General features: G+C 41.4%; 1 protein-coding gene across 1 annotated transcript in view; it reads right to left on the reverse strand.

The window, feature by feature from the left end:
- Positions 1–245: 245 nt before the first annotated feature.
- The window catches only part of EFCAB5 (EF-hand calcium binding domain 5), a 165,155-nt gene continuing 141,452 nt past the window's right edge, over positions 246–23,948 (reverse strand). Inside the window, exons 19-23 of the mRNA XM_003277076.2 lie at positions 22,764–22,867; positions 19,269–19,522; positions 17,786–18,072; positions 17,008–17,104; positions 246–864 (exon numbers count right to left, since the gene is read on the reverse strand). Coding sequence (XP_003277124.1) covers positions 674–864; positions 17,008–17,104; positions 17,786–18,072; positions 19,269–19,522; positions 22,764–22,867 — 933 coding nt within the window. The 3' untranslated portion in view covers positions 246–673. The remainder of the gene's footprint in view (positions 865–17,007; positions 17,105–17,785; positions 18,073–19,268; positions 19,523–22,763; positions 22,868–23,948) is intronic.

Consider the following 23,948-nt stretch of genomic DNA (forward strand, 5'->3'; position numbering starts at 1 on the left):
ATTAAAAAAGTGTCTTCTTTTTTCCATGAGTCATGGACGTTTTCCCACAAGAATTTCTGTTCATTAAAATGACTTTTGAGTACCTCATAAATATGTACACCTACTATGTACCCACAAAAATTAAAAATTAAAAAGTTAAAAACCAAAAGCAACTTTTGAGTTGTTACGGCAAGAGTATGGGGGCAGAGAGAGGGAAGAGGTGATGTTTAGATAAGTCTTTGAAAAATTAGAAAAACCATTCTCAGTCCATTTCTTAAAAATCTTTATTATTTGGTATTCTTTTGGTTTATCTTTATTATTTGGTATTCTATTTGGTATTCTTGTTTTCTAAATCCTCAGTTGTTACTTTGAACCTTATAAGAATGAAAAATAACTACCCAATCAACCATAACAGTTCCACAGCAGATACAAAGCTCAAACTGAAAGGAAGCTTTCAAATATATTCTATAACATACTTAAATACACTTGGCTATGGCTACCTTAGCTGGGTATTTTGTGGCTAAATTTCTTCTTAGGTAGCACTTTTGGGTTTAGAAAGTGCTGAGATAAATGTTAGCAGCAGAAGACATTTATAGGTACCCCTTTCCAATGGAAAATATTTTATAGTTAACAAACAAAACTGAACGTGAACAAGGGATCCTAAATACAGTATCAATTCCATTATCATCCATTATCACTTCTCTTGCAAACCTTCCCCTGGCACTTCTGCATACATATAATTGTCAGTCTTGGAGGGCAACGGAGGTGTAATAGCACTATTTAGTTGTTTGGTTATCTTCGTGAGAGCTGAACAGATGTGTATCCAGTGGTACAGATGTTCAATGACAACATTACCAAATTTCCATACTTCGGTTCGGGAATGACCTGCATCAGGAAAAAAAAAGTAAGAGTGGGTAGTTTTGCACTTTACTATTAAAATTATAAGTTCCAATATTATGATTAAAGTTCATTAGATATGTTTTGAGTCAAAACCAAGCAGAATCTTGCGTAAATATGTAACTACAGGAATATGGATAAATTTTGGTATAGTCATACAATGGAATACTTAACAGCAGTTAGCAAAGAATTAGAGTTATTTGTATTCATGAATAAATCTCAAAATATTCAATACAAAAAGTAAGTTATAGAATAACGTACTTTTGGGTACAATTAAACGGTTTTAAAACCTGCAAGATAGTATTATATTATTTATGGATTCATTAGCATATAGTAAAAATAAGAAATCATGCATGAAACTACTACCAAATTCATGATAGTATTATCTCTAGGGAAAGACGAGAAGACAGTGGGATCGAGGAAGGACAGAAATCCTCAACTGTTCCTATAATGTTTTCTTTAAAAAGTCTAACTCAAATATAGTGTCAAGGTTGGATATAGAATATAGCTTCATAATGACTATGCAGGTGTTATTCTCTATACTTGCATGTTTGAAATATTTCCTAATTAAAAATTATTTAAAGCTATATGGTAACTGCACACCATTATATGTTTTAAGTTTCTTAAATTGAAAACAAACTGTCATTCATAAAAGTTGCTTTTTCCCAGGAGTCAATGACTAATATTCAAATAGAATGGTCCAATGGAAAGACTATATAGAGTTGAACAGATGTGGGTTCTGTCCAATGGAAAGACTATATGGAGTTGAACAGATCTTGGCTCTATACCAATGAGTTTTGTCACTTAACTGCTCTGAGCCTCAGTTTCTTCTTCCATAAAACAAAATTGTAAGAATTGTTTTTTTCTTTTGAGACAGGGTCTTGCCCTGTTGCCCAGGCTGGAGTGCAGTGGCACGATCATGGCTCTCTGCAGCCTCAACCTCCCATGCTCAGGTGATCCTCCCACTTCAGCCTCCCAAGTAGCTGGGACCAGAAGCTGAGAAAATATATGTGAAGATCTGTCACAGAGTAGTTGTATTAACTACCGGCTGGGCACGGTGACTCACACCTGTAATCCCAGCACATTGGGAGGCAGAGGCAGGCGGATCACTTGAGGTCAGGAGTTTGAGATCAGCCTGGCCAACGTGGTGAAACCCCATCTCTACTAAAAATACAAAAATTAGCCAGGTGTGGTGGCGGGCACCTGTGATCCCAGCTACTCAGGAAGCTGAGGCAGGAGAATCGCTTGGACCTGGGAGGTGGAGGTTGCAGTGAACTGAGATTGTGCCACTGCACTCCAGCCTGGGTGGCAAAGTGAGAATCCATTTCAAAAAATAATAATAATAATAATTACCCCCTTTCTTTCAGATCCCTCTCATCCACAAGTCTATTTTATTCATTTCTGTTATTCCTAGTGACTAACTCAGTGCCTAACCCAATACATGTTTGCTGATTTGAGTAAACCATTTGGTTATAATTGAGTTCAAGCTTTATTATTTATTTATTTATTAATAATTATAAATAAATAATTTATTCATTATCTTTAATAATAGAGACAGGGTCTTATGTTGCCCAGGCTAGTCTTGAACTTCTGGCCTCAAGCAATCCTCCCACCTTGGCCTCCTAAAGTGCTGGGATTACAGGCGTGAGCCACTGCACCTGGCTTTTTTTTTTTTAATTGAGTAAAAGCTTTTACATATCAAGTCTTCTATCCAATAGCTTATTAACAGTAATGACGATCTATTAGAATTGCTAAGCAGAACATATTTTATTTTATTTTATTTTATCAACACAAAGGAACAAGATTCTCTGAATTAGGTTTAGCTCTTCTGTGGTTTGGGAGGAACTATACAACAAAAGGTATAATATGGGATAGGAAAGGCAGGTAAAATGTGGAAAACATTCACAAGTCTCAATTTTTATTTGAAGATGACTTTAAAGCATGGATCCAAGTTAATTTTCTAAAATTCTCTGTTTTAACACACATGCACACACACCACCCTGGCATTGTCTTTTCTCATTCAATTATAAGTGTTCAGTAAATGTTAAATTGAAACATTAAATTAAGGAATAATGAATTAGGTTTCTCAAATACTAAAATTCTTTCCAGATTATAGCTCAGTAACATTAGAGAGAATTATGAATAAAAACAAAAACAGATGCTAGTCATGAGATCACATTCAAAATACCTGATTCATTTCATTTTATGGGCAATTCTAGACCAATCGACATACATACTTAAAATATTGAAAGTGCATTTGTTATAATTCATCTCTCTTTCTGTTTTTTTGTTTTGTTTGTTTGTTTTGTTATTTTGAGATGGAGTCTCACTGTCGCCCAGGCTGGAGTGCAGTGGCACCTTCTGGGCTCACTGCAACCTCCGTCTCCTGGGTTCAAGCGATTTTCCTGCCTCAGCCTCCCAAGTAGCTGGGATTACAGGCTTCCATCACCAGGCCTGGCTAATTGTTATATTTTTAGTAGAGACGGGGTTTCATCATGTTGGCCAGGCTGGTCTCGAACTCCTGACCTCAGATGATCCGCCCGCATCGGCCTCCCAAGGTGCTGGGATTACAGGCGTGAGCAACCGCGCTCCGCCAATTCATCTCTCTTTCTGTTAATTAGTTTCCTGGAAACCCTGCAAGGTAAATGATACAGGTTTCCAAAGATAATCTTAATGTCTCAATGCTATGAAGCTAAATAAAATTCACCCTAGGACACTTCTAAAAGTCCTCATTTTCGGAGACAAAACAGCTCTGCTGCTCCCTTCAGCTTTTCTTCCGCCCTTCCCTAATGCCCATGAAGAGCTCTGTTCCTTTGACCCTTGCCACAGTGTTCTTATCTGAACATCCACATGAGCAGACGCCCATCTGCAGCCATTATTGAGCTATAAGCTAGTCGCCATCTCCATGGTGATTCAACGACACGAGGATGGTGAGCGAAGTCGCTCTCTTTCACAAGACCCTGTTGCTTATTTCCTGTCTTATTGTTACCGAGACAGAAGCTCCGAAAGTGTCTGGAAGGTGGTTCCTGTTTCCCTGTCCTTTCCAGAGGCTGATGCGTTAACGACGGGCTCTAACGATTCTTCTAACGAGCCTCCAGCGCTCTGCTGGGTTCCCTATTAACGGTTGAGTGCTACTGCCCTCTTGTGGTAGATACAGGCCGGATCTTTGCAGCTTGACCCACGACAGACCCCACTCACACAGACTTAGTAATTTTTTCAAGCAGATAAACGCTTCTTTTATAACCATAGAAATAATGCTTTTTTTTTGCTTTGCTTTGGAAAAGTGTATAGTAAATTATTTGAATATATCTAAGCTATAGAGAGTACTGGGTGACCTTTGAGTCTATCTATGGACATTAGTTCAGAAACATGATATTTTTGTAGGTTCTAGTTTAATCAAACTTTTAATTACATAGTGAATTCATTATGCTGGAAACACTGGGCTATAGTAGGACATTTCTGAATTAAAACTCCGTTTATGTATCCCTGCTTTTAACGCTGGATTAATAAAGTTAAATCTTTTGGGAATGATGGATAATTAGTATAGATGGGCAAAGCAAAAAGAAAGAAGTACTTAAGCTTCAAGTACAAAAGCTAAAATGTAACTGCTCCTTTCGACTAACAATCCAAGATCAGCCGCATTTGTTGATGTTCCTCTCCTTCATTAGTTCTCTTAGTTTTAGTTCTCATTTCTATTGCTTCACATACCCCAAGTCACTCCTTAACATGACAGCCACACACAATGAACTGAAGGTCCCTGCAGCAATAGAAGGGTATGTGTATGCAAATTTCTTTTCTTTTCTTTTTTAGATGGAGTTTTGCTCTTGTTGACCAGCCTGGAGTGCAATGGCGTGATCTTGGCTCACTGTAACCTCCGCCTCATGGGTTCAAGCCATTCTCCTGCCTCAGCCTCCTGAGTAGTTCGGACTACAGGCATGCACCACCACGCCTGGCTAATTTTTTGTATTATTAGTAGAGATGGGGTTTCACCACGTTGGCCAGGCTGGTCTTGAACTCCTGACCTCAGGTGATCCACATGCCTTGGCCTCCCAAAGTGCTGGGATTACAGGTGTGAGCCACCGTGCTTGGTCATGTATGCAAATTTCTATCAATTTTTTTTATAGGCAGGAGAACTTACATTTGCCATGGCAATCAGGCACTTAATATGTCATTGTTAATTTAATATGGTCCCAAAGGCACTGTAGTGTACTGCCTCCCCGATTTATCAGGAAAAATATCGGTGTTACATGGGGAGTTAAAAACACATTTTTCTCTAGTAATCGAAGTTTGGGGGGGAAGTTGGTTCCAGGATGAATGCTGAGTTCTCGCATGTATATCAGTTTCATTCCCATTGCAAGCATATTTCTGTACAGTGTCACAAGCATAATTTCTGTACAATATCACATAATTTCTATACAATATCACATGTAGTGTCTTTTTAAATGATGTAGCTATAAATCAAGTCATGTGTAAATTGAAATCAATGCAAATTATATTTACAAAATTCATAGTTTAATGTAGTGGCCTCCAAACTCTTTTGATCACGTACCTCTGTCAGTGACAAACATTGAGCATGTGCCCACATATATATATATATATAAATTATTTATTTTAAAACATTTTAAACAAAAAATAGAAATTAACAATGAGTTAAAACCATTATAAAGAAAAGTCCTTTGGCCGGGTGCAGTGGCTCACGCCTGTAATCTCAACACTTGGGAGGACAAGGCAGGTGGATTGCTTGAGTCCTGGAGTTCAAAACCAGCCTAGGCAATATGGTCTGTCTCTACAAAAAATACAAAAATTAGCCGGGCATGGTGGTGTGGGCCTCTAGTGTCAGCTACTAGGGAGGCTCAGGTGGGAGGAGGGAGAATCACCTGAGCCTGAGAGGGAGAGGTTGCAGTAAGCCAAGATTGTGCCACTGTACTTCGGCCTGGGTGACAGAGTGAGACCTTGTCTCCAAAAAAAGAAAGAAAGAAAAAAAGAAAAGTCCTTAGTCCTTTGGTATTTTTCTTTCTTTCTTTCTTTTTGTCTTTCAATGTCTCAACAGAATCATCTTTGCTATTTTTCTTGCACCCCAGAGACAGTTTTTTAAAAAATCTTCTGGGGTGCTTCCACTTAACTTTGGAGACCACCAAGTTAAAATATGAAAGACATTGAATGGATAATGCTTTTCTAGATGATTAACATGCATTCAATTTTGCTACATCTGAAATTCCTACTAAGACTAATGTAAAGGAAAAGAAAGAGGAAAAGAAAAGAAAAAGAAGACATAAGGGCTGGGCATGGTGGCTTATGCCTGTAATCCCAGCTACTCAGGAGGTTGAGGCAGGAGAATCACCTAAGCCCAGGAGTTCGAGGTTACAGTGAGCCATGATCACACCACTGCACTCCAGCCTGGGTGACAGAGACAGACCCTGCCTTTATAATTAATTAATTAATTAATAAAAGAAGACATAAAACCAATGATAGAAAGATCAGGAGAAAATAAATACCAATATTTGATTCCTACTCCCATTGCCTCAAAGTCCCAACAACTTCCTCTCCCATCCTCACTCTGGCTGATAACTCTGCTTTCAGCTTCGCTGTAAGATTGATGCAATCAGAAGGCAACTTCTGTAGACTCCCACCAGCACACCTACCCACTCACTCTCATCTGCACCCATGTTCTCTGTCCTCTTGCTGTCTTAAGCCAATTCCTCCCTTGGTGCGGTAGATCCAGGGTAGTCAAATAATTCATTGTTCAAATTGGTACACTTGAGAAAGAGGTTGGTAACTGGACAAGTCACCAGAATAACAAGCAAAAACTTGGGCTGTTCCAAGGTAAACATAGAATGTATGGTTACTCTGACAACAGCCCATCCTCTCTCACGTGCTTGAGGACATTGTTTAGGAATTCTCTGTCTTCAACATTGTCAACTTCTTGCTTTCTACAGGATTTCCCATCATAATGAAACCTGCTGTTATCTCTCCCATCTGAGAAACAAAACAAAACCTTGACCCCATTTCCTCCTCCAGTTACCACACCATTCTTTGCTCCCCTTTGTGGCAAAACATTCAGAATTGTCTCTACTCAGTCTGCCCACCTAGGAGACTTTCCTCTCTTTGCCAATCATCTATTCGACAACCAATCTCGATTTTATGTCTCCAGCTTAGACCTTTCTCGAAAACTCCAGATTTATTTAACCATCTACATATTCACATCTCTACTTCCATATTTAATAGATACCTCAAACTCAGCATGTCAAAATCTGAACACTTCATCTCCCCCGACCAAAGCCTGCTCCACCTACATGTTCTCCATCTCAGCTGATGGTAACTCCATCCTTCCAAACCATGGAGTCAACCTTGGCCTCTCTGTTTCTTTCTCATTCCACACTCAAACTGTCAAGATATATTTCGGCTCTGCCTCTCAAATATATATAATATGACCACTTTTCAACATTTCCACCGGATTCCTGCAACAGCTCCTCTAATTGGTCTCTCTGCATCTCTTCTTGACCTCCAAAGTGTCTTCTCATTACAGCAGCAGGCGATCCTTTTAAAACATGGGTCATATCATTCCTCTGCTTAAAACCTTGCAATGGCTCTAATTCACTGAGTGTTGTGGCTCATGCCTGTAATCCCACACTTTGGAGGACAAGGCAGGAAGATCACCATAAGCCATAAAATCAAGACATTATGATAGTCTTCAAGACCCTAATTGATTCAGTCCTCCATTATCTCCTGAATTCATCTCCTTACTTACCTCCTGTTCTCTGACCCTGCTGCTGACACAGTGGCCTCCTTGTTGCTATTTGAACACACTGGTTGTTTCTGCCTTAGGGCCTTTGCTTTGGCTGTTTTCTCTGACTGGAATATTCTTTTTCTTTTCTTTCTTTTTTCTTTTCTTAGGATAAAATAGCATCAAGCAACACCTGGAATATTCCTTCTACATTCATATGGCTGATTCCCTTGCTTCCTTCACATCTTTGCTTAAATCTCATCTTTTTTTTTTTTTTTTTTTGAGATGGAGTCTCACTCTGTTGCCCAGGTTGGAGCACAGTGGCACGATCTTGGCTCACTGCAACCTCCGCCTCCTGGGTTGCAACAATTCACCTGCCTCAGCCTCCCGAGTAGCTGGGATTACAGGTGTCTGCCACCATGCCCAGCTAATTTTTTTTTTTTTTTGAGATGGAGTCTCGCTCTGTCGCCCAGGCTGGAGTGCAGTGGCGCAATCTCGGCTCACTGCAAGCTCTGCCTCCCGGATTCACGCCATTCTCCTGCCTCAGCCTCTCCAAGTAGCTGGGACTACAGGCGCCTGCCACCATGCCCGGCTAATTTTTTGTATTTTTAGTAGAGACAGGGTTTCACCGTGGTCTCGATCTCCTGACCTCGTGATCCGCCCACCTCGGCCTCCCAAAGTGCTGGGATTACAAGCGTGAGCCACCGCGCCCGGCCTTGCCCAGCTAATTTTTGTATTTTTAGTAGAGATGGGGTTTCGCATGTTGGCCAGGCTGGTCTTGAACTCCTGACCTCAGGTGGTCCACCCACCTCAGCCTCTCAGAGTGCTGGGATTACAGGTGTGAGCCACCACGCCTGGCCTAAATCTCACCTTCTTGATAAGGCCTACCTGACTACTCTGTTTAAATTTGCAGCCCGTGCCTCCTCCCTACTTCCCACCTTTGCATCCACTGCCTTACTCTACTTTGCTTTTTCCCCCATAGCACTTATTTTCTACCATAGTGTATAATTTATTATGTTTATTGCTTATCATCCTCTGCTCTTCCCTTTAGAATGTAAGCTTCTTGAGGGCGGGGATCTTGTTCTATGTCGTTCACTACTGTACCCTAGGAACCTAGAATAGGGCCTGTCACATGGATAGCACTGAGATAATTTTAGTTGAGTGAAGACAGAACAACAAAACTTGAGAAATATAAAGCAGATGAAGAAGTGGTAGCAGACAGGAGAAAAGTGGAATCCTAAATCAGCAGTGGAGAAAGCCTAGAACCAACCTTCTGTATATCCCAGAATCCTCAAAGGGTTCAGAAGGGTTTGAAAGCTGTTTAGGAAAGAGGAGAGAAAATATAGGGATTTTGAAGACTGAATCTAGGAGATCCAATGTCTGAATAATAGGAATTCCAAAGAGTGAATACAAAAAAAAGAGGGCAGGACCACCACCAGCCTTATAGGTCACCTTTGTGTAAAGGTGAGAAAAACACCTACTGTGAGGGAACGTGCTCTGTGGGCACACAGCTTGGTGAATGAAAAAGATGCTCCTCCTCCAAGCAGATGTAGCTTCAGGTTAAGGCACACAGTCCAGTGAATGGAATCCGGGATACATTTTGGCCCCCGCCCACCTCCTCAGCAGAGCACCTTTGTGCAGTGTACAAACTGCACAGCTGTAAGTAGCAATCTTGATGCCATGGAGGAAATCATCCAGCACTTAACAACCTAGATTTCACAATTGAAAAAGCCCAGCCAGTACCCAGATCAATGGATGAAAACAGACCCATAAAAAGGCATATTATTATGAAATTTTTGCAACTTTGGGGATGAAGGGATGATTCCACAGCTTCTGGAGAGATATAAAACAAAGAAATGTCACACCGATTTAGAAAGGCTTCAGACTTCGTAACAGCAATCTTTGCCTTTTTTTTTTTTTTAAGAGATTAAGTCTTACTTTGTTGCCCAGGCTGGAGTGCAGTGGCATGATCATGGCCCACTGCAGCCTTAACTGGGCTCAGCCTCTTGAGTAGCTGGAACTACAGACATGTGCCACCAGACCTGGCAAAGTTTTTCATTTTTTTGTGGGGACAGGGTCTCACTATGTCGCCCAGGCTGTCAACAGCAATCTTTAAAGTTGGATGACAATGGAGTCTTTTCCACAAAAAGTTAGAGTTACCCTATGTTTGCACTCCAAAGGTATGTAAAGAGAGCTGAAAATACATGTTTTTTCAAGAGAGCTGAAAATACATGTTTACACAAAAACTTGTAAACAAATGTTAATGGAGGCATAATTACAGTAGCCAAAAAGTGGAAACAACCTACAGGTGCATCAACTGATAGATGAATAAACAGAATGTGGTCTATCATAGAATATTATTCAGCCACACACACAAAAATGAAGTACTGATACAAGCTAGAACATAGATGGACCTTGAAAACATTATGCTGAGTGAAAGAAGCCAGATACAAAAGGCTACCTATTGTGTGATTCCATGTAAATGAAATGTCCAGAATAGGTAAATCCACAGAGACAAAAAGTAGATTAGTGGCTCCCAGGAGCTAGAGGGAGAGGAAAGAAGAAGTGACTGCTAATGGGTACCGGGTTTCTATTTGGGGTGATGAAAATGTTCTAAAATTAGATAGTGGTGATAATTGCACAATCTGGGATATATATTCAAAACCACTAAATTCTACACTTTAAAATGTACAAAGGGTGAAATTTATATTTCTGTTGGCCGGGCATGGTGGCTCACGCTTGTAATCCCAGCACTTTGGGAGGCCGAGGCGGATGGATCACGAAGTCAGGAGATCGAGACCACGGTGAAACCCCATCTCTACTAAAAATACAAAAAATTAGCCGGGTGTGGTGGCAGGCGCCTGTAGTCCCAGCTACTCGGAGAGGCTGAGGCAGGAGAATGGCGTGAACCTGGAAGGCGGAGCTTGCAGTGAGCCAAGATTGCCCTACTGCACTCCAGCCTGGGTGACCAAAGCGAGACTCCGTCTCCAAAAAAAAAAAAAAAAAAAAAAAATTATGGCATGTCAATTATGTCTCAGTTTAAAAAAAGAAAATGGAAAGCCAAGTGCGGTGGCAGCACTCCTGTAGTAGCTACTTGGGAGGCTGAGGTGGAAGGACAGCTTAAGCCCAGGAGTATTTTTTTTTCCTGTAGACAGGGTCTCGTTCTGTGGCCCAGGCTGGAGTGTAGTGGTGCAAACATGGCTCACTGCAGCCTCAACCTCCTGGGTTCAAGCGATCCTCCCACCTCAGCTCTCCTGACTAGCTGGAACTACAGGCACATGCCACTACTCCCAGCTTTTTTTTTTTCCCAAGTTTTTTGTAGAGACAGGGTCTCACTATGTTGCCCAGGCTGCTCTTGAACTCCTGGGCTCAAGCGATCAGCCCACCTCAGCCTCCCAAAGTGCTGGGATTACAGGCATGAGCCACTGATACAGAAAGAATTGAGGCCTGGGTATGGTAGCTCACGTCTGTAATCCCAGCACTTTGGGAGGCCGAGGCAGGAGAATCCCTTGAGGTCAGGAGTTCAAGACTAGCCTGGTAATATAGTGAGACACCCACCTCTACAAAAAATAAAAAAATTGGTTGGGCGTGGTGGCACAGGCCTATAGTCCCAGTTACTTGGAAACCTGACCCCGGAGGATTGCTTGAGCCAGGGAGGTCAAGGCTGCAGTGAGCTGTGATTGTGGCACTGCACTCCAGCCTGGGTGATAGAGTGGGGCCCTGTCTCAAAACAAAAAACAAAACAAAAACAGAGGAACTGAGATCTCTAGAAGAGATGGCTTTGGGAAAAGAAAATAAATTAGAACTAATAAATTACCTGATAGAACTGTCTTATGGGAGAGACAAATGGAAGGGGTGGAAATTATCAAGAAGTACAAATAAAACTAAGAAAGTTGAAAAATAAAAGACAATTATTTACTTCGGGAAAAACAAAAAAAAGGAGGAATCAAAATATGCTACAATCCTCAGCTGTGTATAATTTGCATAGGCAAAATCAGGTAAACATTGCATCTTTAATCGCAAATTATAAATATAACTACATTGGGAGGATGGGGTCAGAGAATGGTGGTATAACAGAACAAAATCTTCATTTATAATCAGAGGAAATTGACTGATAAGGTTTAAAATTGATGAATCAAAAGATAGCAATATGTGCATAATAGAAATAGATGTGCAAATGCCAAGAAGAAACAGTGAAAGAACAAAACATGGTTGCCTCTGGCGAGGGGGACTGAAGGGAATGAAAGATATGAAAGATAAGGGCTAGTGACTCTTTTTAGGCTTTTAGTTCTATGTGACCTTTTCAAGTACTTTAATAAAAAATTTAAAGCTGGCGCAGTGGCTCATGCCTGTAATCCTAGCACTTTGAGGGGCTGAGGCAGGCGGATCATCTGAGCTCAGGAGTTTGAGACCAGTCTGACCAAGATGGAGAAACCCTGTCTCTACTAAAAATACAAAATTAGCTGGGCATGGTGGCACATGCCTGTAATCCCAGCTACTCGGGAGGCTGAGGCAGGAGAATCGCTTGAACCTGGGAGGCAGAGGTTGCGGTGAGCCAAGATCGCGCCATTGCACTCCAGCCTGGGCAACAAGAGCGAAACTCCATCTCAAAAAAAAAAAAAAAAAAATATATATATATATATATGTATGTATATGTATGTGTATATGTATACGTATGTGTATATATATGTGTATATGTATATGTATATGTATATGTATATGTATATGTATATGTAATTGTGACTGGGCTGGTGGTGCACACCTGTAACCCCAGCTCTTTGGGAGCCATGGCGGGTGGATCACCTGAGGTCAGGAGTTTGAGACCAGCCTGGTCAACATGGTGCAACCCCATCTCTACTAAAAATACAAAAATTAGCCAAGCGTGGTGGCACGTGCCTGTAATCCCAGCTACTGGGGAGGCTGAGGTAGGAGAATCTCTTGAACCCGGGAGTCAGAGGTTGTAGTGAGCTGAGATTGGGCCACTGCACTCCAGTCTGGATGACAGAGCAAGATTTCATCTCAAAAAAAAAAAAAACTATATATATATGTCCATATACATATATATACGTCCATATACATATATATGTCCATATGCATATATATACGTCCATATACATATATATGTCCATATGCATATATATACGTCCATATACATATATATACGTCCATATACATATATACGTCCATATGCATATATATACGTCCATATACATATATATGTCCATATGCATATATATACGTCCATATACATATATATGTCCATATGCATATATATACGTCCATATACATATATATGTCCATATGCATATATATACGTCCATATACATATATATGTCCATATGCATATATATACGTCCATATACATATATATGTCCATATGCATATATATACGTCCATATACATATATATGTCCATATGCATATATATACGTCCATATACATATATATGTCCATATGCATATATATACGTCCATATACATATATATGTCCATATGCATATATATACGTCCATATACATATATATGTCCATATGCATATATATACGTCCATATACATATATATGTCCATATGCATATATATACGTCCATATACATATATATGTCCATATGCATATATATACGTCCATATACATATATATACGTCCATATACATATATATACGTCCATATACATATATATATAATATTTATGTCCTTTCAGGATAAAAGACAGTTTTAACAGCCACTAAAATTTAAAAAGATGAGTGTCAAATTAAATAGAAAAATGTTCTTATTAAACCAAGTTTTTTTTCTAGAGACGGCATCCACTATGTTGCCCAGGCTGGAGTGCAGTGCTATTCACAGGCACCATCATTGTGCACTACAGTCTTGAACTTCTGGCCCCAAGCAATCCTTGTGCCTCAGCTTCCCAAGTAGCTGGGACCACAGGTGCACGCCACCATGCTCCACTTCTCATCAAGCTCATTTTTAAAAGTCTTTAATCAGATATCAAAGTAGCAGTAGTGTTATCTATACATGTAAAACTGTGTTTAGTTGTTCCTCTTAATAACTACTGTTAGAAAACTTCAAAATTTAAATCACAAGAAGTGATAAGAAACATAAAGAGAATGGCTGGTTCGATTGTCTTTTTTCCTCTGAATAACTTGGAACTGAAAAGGCAGGGGGTTTGCATGCACGGGAAACAGGTCAAACATCCAGGCCTGAGATCTTTATCCAGAACAGAGTGTTATACCCTTCTCTTGTGCATTGTGTGAGTACTTGTCTAATATCATAACTCGTAACTAAAAGGGCTTTTTAAGGGGCTCTTGCCAGGACAAAGGAAATCTGTTCTCAAGCTGAACTGATATTTCCTCCTCCACGGCCTAAAATCTGTGAGCAACTTGTAAATAAATGGCGCACTCTTAGCTCTCTATTAAACCCAAGTCTAGCTGCGATGGCAAGTTTTTTCCTATAAGAGGGAGCCAACAATTCCCATTCAAGATGACTAAGTCCAAAAAGACAGCAGAGAACTGTAATTGGATCCAAACCAATGTTCGCACACAGAAGGTTTAAATGAATAGGACAGAACCGTGTTCTTGGTGTCTGGGTGTCCATTTTGGCTTGACCCTTGACCCATTTCAAAGAAAAAGGCACGTCCTCAGAGTTGCAGATCCAGTGCTGTTTCCTACTTGTCATTTCTGGATTGTTGGTAGAATCAAGGTTCCTGTCAGGTCCTTAGCTGTGCAGTGGGGAGTTAAGGAATGAGTCATGTTCCATTTTTGTAATGGAGTTGCAGGGAGCGTGGCACCTATGAGAGCCACCACGATGGCAGCAGTAGCAGTTAGGGAACGATCTCCCAGCGAAGGCGAATCTTGAAGATAAAAGTTAATTAGGACTGTGGGTCCAGCAGTCCTCCCCTGCTGATGGGAAGGCACCTTCCTTCATTGTCACCCTTAGAGGATCATGGTGTCATTTTATTGAGGAAGCTGGTGGGTTTCTTTACAAATGGTGACAGTACTGAGCTTCTGGCTGCTTTGGCAGAGTTGGAGCTCTGGGACCCCTGTAGGAGAAGTGGAGGGCCTGGTGCACTCCTGCCAAGACCAATGTCTGTGGACTTGTAAACACTTGGATTTAGGGGAGGAGGTATGGTCACTTGGCAGAGACCCAGGTTCTAGACAGAAAAGTGATTCTGGTTATACTTGCAGTAGGGGACAGCTCTTCTTGCCTCTGGGTCTAAGAACATTTCCAAGCAGGCAACATCTGTCTAAAACTCCTGGGAGGGAGACATGCAGCAGATATGGGGCATCCTGAACGACCAGGTGAGGCTGGCAGCAGAGGTCCAAAGTGGAGTGGGGAGAATAGGTCCTTGAGAAGCTGGTCAAGTCATGAATCTCCAGGTAGAAGAGACCAACTACTAGGAGTATCTTTGGCAAAGTGACAGAGAATAGTAGGCTATTGATGTACTACGGCATACACAGCTGTCTGGGAGCGCTCACTGGAGTCTGAGGGTCCCCCACAGGGAAGTATGTCAGCAGCACTCACTTGCAATGGCACGGTCTTGGGAGGCCAGGCCTGCTCAACAAAGCTACCCAGTGTCACTTCACAGATGACCAGCTCAATCTAAAGGCAAGACACAGCTGCCTAGAGTTCCATCAGAATAAAAAAAGTACCTCCGTTTTGTTGTTGTTGTTTTTGAGACGGGATCTCATTCTGTTGCCCAGGCTGGAGTGCAGTGGCATGATCACATGCCACAGCAGCCTCAACCTCCCGGGCTCAACTGATCTCCCACCTCAGCCTCCTGAGTAGCTGGGATTACAGGCATGCACCACCACACCCAGTTAGTTTTTGTATTTTTTTTGGAGAGACAAGATTTTGCCATGTTGTCCAGGCTAGTCTCCAACTTCTGGGCTCCAGCAATCTGCCCACGTTGGCCTCCCAAAGTGTCGGGATTACAGGTGTGAGTCACTGTGCCTGGCCAAAAATACCCTTTTCTTTCTTTTTAAAAAATTATTATTGTACTTTAAGTTTTAGGGCACATGTGCACAACATGCAGGTTTGTTACATAGGTATACATGTGCCATGTTGGTTTGCTGCAGCCATCAACTCTTCATTTACATTAGGAAATACTCTTTTCTTGAACTAGGATGAAGTGGGGGCAAGAGTTGGCAGCAGAAGCCCTAAGAAAGTATGGGCACATTACCAGTCCTAATTCTACCCTTTTGGTAAAATAATAGTTTGGAAGGCATGGTGGGTTAGGAGCTATGCTATATAGTCTAGCAGTCTCTGCCTGTCACAGGCTGAACCTACAGGTATTATTGGTGACGTTTCATTCTGGGTAGATTCGTGGAGTAGGGCCCTTACTTAAAGCTGCTAGGCCAGGTAAACTTCCAGCAGCAGATTGCCCTGCCTGAAGACTCCTCTCCTTCTGGCACAAACAGAAAGGCACCCCGAAGAAGAATTCCTCTCCCTTCCCCTAAGCTGGAAGTTTAGAATTTCCTGATATAACTGCATCTGAAGGAGAGAGGGTTGGTATCTGGGTGACCTACGAACTTTCTTGATGGCTGCGGAGACTGTGGTAACACTAAAGGCTTGGCGGCGGTGACTGGGGAGCCTGTGGGCTATTTTCTGGCTGAGTCGGGCTCCGTTAACTGCAATTAGTATTTCTTCCACCAGAGGGCAATATTGGAAAGCAGAAAGTGGTGGGGAGCGGTGGTGGTCAAGGCTGCTCAGGAATCAGCTAGGATAGTTCCCTGTTAATCCAGAAACCCTTCTGCGTTGGTCTAGAGCCTCCACAGATAGTAGGAGAGCGGGAAGAGGAGGAAAGGGATAGATTTAGTGAGCAATTTCTACAGAGCCATTTTCCCAATTATGATTATTTTTCATAACAAAGAAAAAACAAACTATAAATGAATTCCTCATCACAGCCTGAGGCCTCTGGTGGGAGAATACAGGTCAGTGGAGGACCTCGGGCCTCTGTTTGTATATTTACTCTCATATGTGGCCTATTCCCTGTGGCCAAACAGCTAATCGTCTTCTCCAATCTGAGAGCCTCGCTGCTCTCCATTCTTGGTGATTCTCCTCCTTGAAAAAGTCTATTATTTTCTTTGGTTATTTATTGAAGCTAAAGATAGCATTTTTGCTTAACATTTCCATTCTCATTGCAGCCCCATTTGCATTTTTAAAAATAAATAATGCACATGTAGTCAATAAGTGGGAGATAGATGTGCTTTTGAATTCTCATATGTGTGGCATAGACAGTGACTTTGGGGAATGATGCAATAGATTATATAGTGTCCCTCCTCTTAGAAGACTTACAACTATTTTCTCCTAAAAACTGAATTTATGACCCTCTTGCTTTATCCTAATAAAAATCACAACTGTGTTTTATTGCTGTTGGCATAGATTTAGGCTGTAATTAAGTGGAAATTTACCTCTGATATATTCATCAATAAGCTGTACATTAACTTCCACATGCTTGGCAGTTGGATCAAAGGCACAAATACTGTTGACTAAATATTTGTTAACATACTGTGAACAAACAACAAGAGAAAATTTATGGGATCACCAGCAAGCAGAAATACAGTGCCCAGTTCAACAGCTTACATAATTCCATTTATATAGATTTTAAAATAGGCAAAACCAATCAATGGTGTTAGAAGTGAAGATGAGGGTTACCCATGGCTGGGCACGGTGGCTCACGCCTGTAATCCCAGCACTTTGAGAGGCCGAGGTGGGAGGATCACCTGAGGTCAGGAGTTCGAGACCAGCCTGGCTAACATGGTGAAACCCAGTTTCAACTAAAAATACAGAAAATTAGCTGGGCGTGGTGGCAGGCACCTGTAATCCCAGTTACTCGGGAGACTGAGGCAGGAGAATTGCTTGAACCCAGGAGGTGGAGGTTGCAGTGAGCCGAGATCGCACCATTGCACTCCAGCTTGGACAACAAGCGTGAAACTCCGTCTCAAAAAAAAGATGATGGTTACCCTTGGGGTGGGTAGGGTGAAGGGATGATGAGGAAGGGTACAAAGGAGAGCTTTTGGGATTCCATAAATGTTCTATTTCTTGATCTAGGTCTGGTTACGTGAACGTGTTCCACTCAGTAAAAATTCTTGCATTTGTACCCTTACGATTTATGCAATTATGATTTATACAGTTAAATTTGTTCAGGCGATTCTTCAATTTAAAAGGTGCTTTTTAAAAAAAACTTACAAATTTACACTTATCCCAACTTCCAAAGTCACTTGAAAATTCCAACTCTGGATGAAAGAACAAGATAACCGCCTTCAGGACGTCACGCACTAGTTTCACGTTGGCTTCCAACTCTATAGATTTGCTGTCTTGAGGAGAATTTGGCTCTGTTAGAAGAGTATGGTCATAGAGCAACAATGACACAAATTCCATGGAACTGAGTAGTTGGATGCTTTCCTGTAGCTCGAGCAGCATGATTCGGAAGAAGAGAATTCCTGCCCGCTGGACTTCCCCGACGTTTTCAATCTCTGGAATAACAAAATGATAGCTCACATTGCTGTTTAGTCTAATGTACATTGCTGTACATTACTTTTTCATAGGATTCTGAACATATTATAGTAAATGTTTTTGGCAAGAAAAAGCAGACCATATCCTTTGGTTTTAAACAATCTCAGTTTCTCTAGCCATGAAATCAAAAGAAAGACATGAAATTACTCCTGGTGAAGCTCATAGAAAGAGGCTTTGAGAAAAGGCAAAAACTTGGGTTTTAGAGTTAGACCCTGGTTTGAACACACGCTGTCACCCTTATTAGTCTACTGTCTCTCTGAATATCCTTTTCCTCTTCTGTGAGAATGGGCTTAATCCCTACTTCCTTGGTTAGCTGTGAGAATTAGAGAAGATGATATATGTAAAAGTGCTTAGTTACAGGCGTTACACATAGTGAACACTTAGAAGACATGAAATTTCTCCTTTCTTCTTATCCCACTCTATGACATAGTTACAAATCTTTTGGCTCAATCCCACATAGTGTTACTCTTCTAATTCTATTCACTTCATTCTAGGAAGCCAAAGGTTTCCATGCCTTCTTCCTCCCTCCCTCTCTCCAGCTGGCATTGCGCTGAGAGTAGCCTAGTGGATGTGGAATCACAAAAACTAAAGTCTAATCTTGGCTCTCCCACCAGCTTGCTATTGGACCTTAGATAATCCACTTTACTTTTGCAGTCTTTAGCATCTCTATCTGTAAAACGAGATGTTCTGATTACTTAATGCTGTATAACATAGTGGGAAGAGCACCCAAACCTAGGTTCAAATGCAGCCCTCACCATTTCTTAACTGTGTGACTGGGGGCAATTTGCTTACTTTCCTCACCTGTAAATGGGGTATCACTATTCATCTCATAGGGTTATGGCAAGGATTGAATGAAATAATATCTGAAGCACATAATGGGGGTATTTAATACATGCTAGTTCTAGCTCGCCTTTATGAGCCCTTCCAGTTCTAAAACTGTATGAATCTAACCAAGAGAATGTGATTCCAGGCTGTTTCCTTTAATTTGTAGACATTACTCATCAGCGCAAGACTGCATAAGGGAATTCCTTTTACATGAAAAGATCTGTATATTGTAACAATTCATTTTAGAAAGTGCATATTTCATTGCACTGCCTGCGATTTCCCCAAAACCTATTAAACCTGTGAATTTAGACTGATGCCACATGAACGATACCTAAGATATACTTTTTGTCTATCTCTCCAGAGAACTCGCCAAGTATTTCATAGCAGGCCACTTGGACCACTTTCATCATTTTCTGTAGATCTTTATATTCTTGACACAACAACATTCTATTTTGGCCGATGTTAAAATCAAGGACTCCCAGAGCCTCTCCTGTTCTCTCACGAAGTGGAACTACTATGTGTGTTTCTCCACAGGCAGAGGCCAGAACGACTTCTGAACTGTCAGTACATTTAAAGAGGAAATCTCTGAAATCAAAACCAAATAAGCACGAGGATATTAAACATCTGTCTGTTCACATCATTCCACCAAAACATATTCAATTACTCTCTTGTGCCTACCTCACTTCCACCATGCCAGCCCTTCTTGCTGTTTCATCTGCCTGGAGCATTCTAGCCCTTGATTTCATGTGGCTGTCTGCCTGCTCACTCATGTCCCTGCTCAAACATCCCCTCAGCAGAGAAGGCGTCCCTGACCACCCAGTCTCAAGCAGCGCCCAAGCCACTCTCCATCGTGATACTCTGCTTCATTGTCTTGGCTTATCTGAAGGTGTTCATTTTTTGTTTACCTATTGTCCATTATGCTTTGGTTGAGTGCTAGCAGAAACGATGAGTATGTTAGGTCGGGTTCCCTAGAAGCAGAGCCTGAGACAGGGATCCTTATGCAAGTGATTTACCAAGCGAGTGTTCGCTGGAGAAACCTGTGAGGGACTGAGGGAAGCAGGACAGGCAAGGGGAAGAAGCTAAGTTAGAATGTAATTTCACATGAAGTCTAGCCTTGGCCTGATCCTAAGGGGAGCTCTGAAAGGTCAATTGTACCAAAGAATCTGTCCCACCTTGAGGCAAAGGGAGGGGTCTTTTGCATCCTAGCACTAGTCAGTCATTGGCTGTAAGCTGCCCTGGGTGTGTGTGGGCAGTTGGGGCTGGGGGAGTGTTTACACATCTCTTAGGTAACTCCTGGTGAAGAGCTCCAATCGCTCAAGGGCACTCCTCCAGAGAAAGTTACGGCGTGAGCCAGGCCGTGCCTACAGCAGCTGGTGAAAGGCATTTTGGGGATCTGGGTAGAGCGTCTATAGCATCTGCTTCAGTGAGAGACTCGAGACTTTCATGCAAATGTAGTGGCTGCTTCTTTCTCTTGGTGAGGCACAGACACACCTCTTTTTCTTCCTTTTCCCTTTCCCCATCTACATTAATTCTGATATGCCATTTCTTTAAGGTATTTGTAAAAAATTGGTACTTTGCATCCTCGAAAAGTGCATTTATAGTTTCTATATCAATCCTACAGTGACAGGTAAGATGATGTCCTTCTGCTATTCCCACCCCTTTTGCTGCTGCTGAGCCACCACTTTGTGTTGTGTCTTGATGAGCGCCACAGTAATAATGCATCATACGAGGCTTTCCAGGAATAACAATAGAACCCGTTGGTCAACTGACTTCCTCCAAAGACATCTGTTCTAAGTTACACACAAGAATCCAGGGCTATGCATGTTCCCACTCATAGGTGGGAATTGAACAATGAGAACACTTGGACACAGGGTGGGGAACATCACACATCGGGGCCTGTCGTGGGGTGGGGGAGGGGGGAGGGATAGCATTAGTAGATATATCTAATGCAAATGACAAGTTAACGGGCACAGCACACCAACATGGCACATGTATACATATGTAACAAACCTGCACGTTGTGCACATGTACCCTAGAACATAAAGTATAATAAAAAAACACATAAAAAAGAGAATCCAGGGCTATGAGTCTGGGTATTACAAGGACTTCTGTAAAACTTTTGACCAGCACAAGGAATAACTATGTGGAAAAGAGCTTGAGATTGAACCAACATTCTGGCATGAGGCCAAACTAAAATTTAATTGACATATGTAATTAAATGTTGAGTTAGCCTACTGGTCTGGGATTACTGAGTTACCGCCTACTCAACGACAGTGACCCCCTAAGAAGCGGTCATTCCCTTTTGCAATAGGTGTATTCTCAGTTAAGATCTGTTTATATTTGTACACATTTTAGTAGTGTTCCTTGCATTTGACAAGTGAGAGTCATTCTAAGTAACTTAGAACCGAGTACTTATTAAATACAACATGTTTTGCCTTCTCTCCAACTCTGCATGTCTTCTTTAAATAAAAAAGACATTCACAGCCTTGTTAATATTCACAGATGAGCTCTGATGAGTGATGTGAATGTATTATTCATAATCATAGTGGGTTTTTGTTGAATTCCATATTTACAAGGAAATTCATGGAAAATACTTTCATGCTTTAAAACATGCAATTTTAAAATAAAATGCCAATGAAATCTGTTTTAAAAAGGACTCGGGAAGGCTGGGCACCATAAAGAGACCCTGTCTCTTAAAAAAAAAATTAAATGAGCTGGGCTTAGCAAATGCATGTAGTCCCAGCTATTTGGGAAGCAGAGGCAGGAGGTAAGCTTGAGTCCAGGAGTTTGAGACTGCCACGAGCTATGATCATAGCACTGCACTCCCACCTGGGTGACATAGTGAGAACCCATCTCTCAAGAAAAAAGGATTTGGGGAAAAAAGAGTAAATATGTCCCAGGCAGACAACATTCTGCAGAAATTTTTCTTTAAAAGTCAATCAGAATAAAATTCAGTGTGATCATTAGAGAAATGCAAATCAAAACCCCAATGAGATATCTCATGCCAGTCAGAATGGTGATCTTAAGTCAAAAAACAAGAGATGCTGGTGAGACTGTGGAAAAATAGGAACGCTTTTACACTGCTGGTGGGAATGCAAATTAGTTTAACCCTTGTGGAAGACAGTGTGGTGATTCCTCAAAGGCCTAGAACCAGAAATACCATTTGACCCAGCAATCCCGTTACTGGGTATATACCCAAAGGAATATAAATCGCTATATTATAAAGATACATGCACACATATGTTCATTGCAGCACTTTTCACAGTAGCAAAGACATGGAATCAACCCAAATACCCATCAATGATAGAATGGATAAAGAAAATGTGGTATACACACACATCATGGAATACCATGCAGCCATAAAGAGGAATGAGATCATGTCCTTTGCAGGGACATGGATGAGCTGGAAGTCATTATCCCCAACAAACTAACACAGGAACAGAAAACCAAACACCACATGTTCTCACTTATAAGTGGGAGCTGAACAATGAGAACACATGGACACAGGGAAGGGCACACACTGGGGCCTGTCAAGGGGGCAAGGGGAGGGGAGAGCATCAGGATAAATAGCTAATGCATGAGGGGCTTAATACCTAGGTGATGGGTTGATAGGTGCAGCAAACCACCATGGCACAAGTTTACCTGTGTAACAAACCTGCACATCCTGCATATGTATCACAGAACTTAAAATTAAATTAAATTAAATTAAAAAGAAAGAATAAAAGTCAGTGTGTATGAGCAAGAGTCAGAAGCTGTGTCTTTCAGGTCTACTATTGTACCAGAAGGATGTGTTCTGGCAGTCAAACAAAACAGACATGTCTCTAACCTGAAGATGCATGACTTTCTGTGGATGGTAGGAGGATTTTTGTGGATTTCTGTTAGACCCAGCTGTCCTGTAACCATCATTTTGCGTAAAACATAGTCTGAATCCTTGAAAAGAGGAATGCATTTCATTAGGAGTAATTAGACCTCATATTCCCATTAAAGCTTTTGGGGACAGATAAATAGAAAAAAAATAGGAAAGCTTAGATGATCTCTGGCTTTAAGGACAGTGACATTTTACTTAGTACCATTAGAGAACGGGATAATTTTTTTTTTTTTCGAGATGGAGTTTCACTCTTGTTGCCCAGGTTGGAGTGCAATAGCACGATCTTGGCTCACCACAATCTCTGCCTCCCGGGTTCAAGCAATTCTCCTGCTTCAGCCTCCCAAGTAGCTGGGATTACAGGCATGCACCACCATACCCAGCTAATTTTGTATTTTTGGTAGAGTCAGGGTTTCACCATGTTGGCCAGGCTGGTCTTGAACTCCTGACCTCATGTGATCCACCCTCCTCGACCTCCCAAAATGCTGGGATTACAGGCGTGAGCCACCGCGCCTTGCCGATTTACTTTCTTCACTTCGCTATTGGGACGACACTCTCTCCTGGTTCTCTTTCTACCTCACTAAACAATCCTCATTCTCCTTGCTTCTTTATCTCCCTTACTTCTAAGAAGTTTTCAGACTGTAGGTCAACCCACAACTTAGATGTGGGTTGTGAAAATATTTTAATGAGTCTTGATCAATATTTTTTCATAGGAACTAGTTTATTTATAGGAACGTATATTAACATATTCTGTAAATACAGTAACTGTAGGAAACACAAATTCAATTAAGAGATGTAAAGAGGGGTTTTTATGAATCATTCCTTTAAAAAAAAATTCTTGGGGCATGCCTGTAGTCTTAGCTACCCCCTCCGGGGTAGGAGGCAGGAGGATTGCTTGAGTCTCGGAGTTCAAGGTTACTGTGAGCTCTGATCATGTCACTGCACTTCAGCCTGGGCAACAGAATGAGACCTGGTCTCTAAAAAAATAAAAATAAAGATAACTAATTATTGGAATAAAGAAAAAATATGATAAGAGGATCCATAGGAGCTGCATGTTGAATGGTGCTTGGAAGAGGAACAGCTGCTTTGTAATGTGAAATTTCCTCTTGCCTCTATACTGCATGACATCAAGGGTTCTTCCAAACT

Source organism: Nomascus leucogenys, chromosome 19 (genome assembly GCF_006542625.1).
Source record: "Nomascus leucogenys isolate Asia chromosome 19, Asia_NLE_v1, whole genome shotgun sequence".
Classification (NCBI taxonomy): domain Eukaryota; kingdom Metazoa; phylum Chordata; class Mammalia; order Primates; family Hylobatidae; genus Nomascus; species Nomascus leucogenys.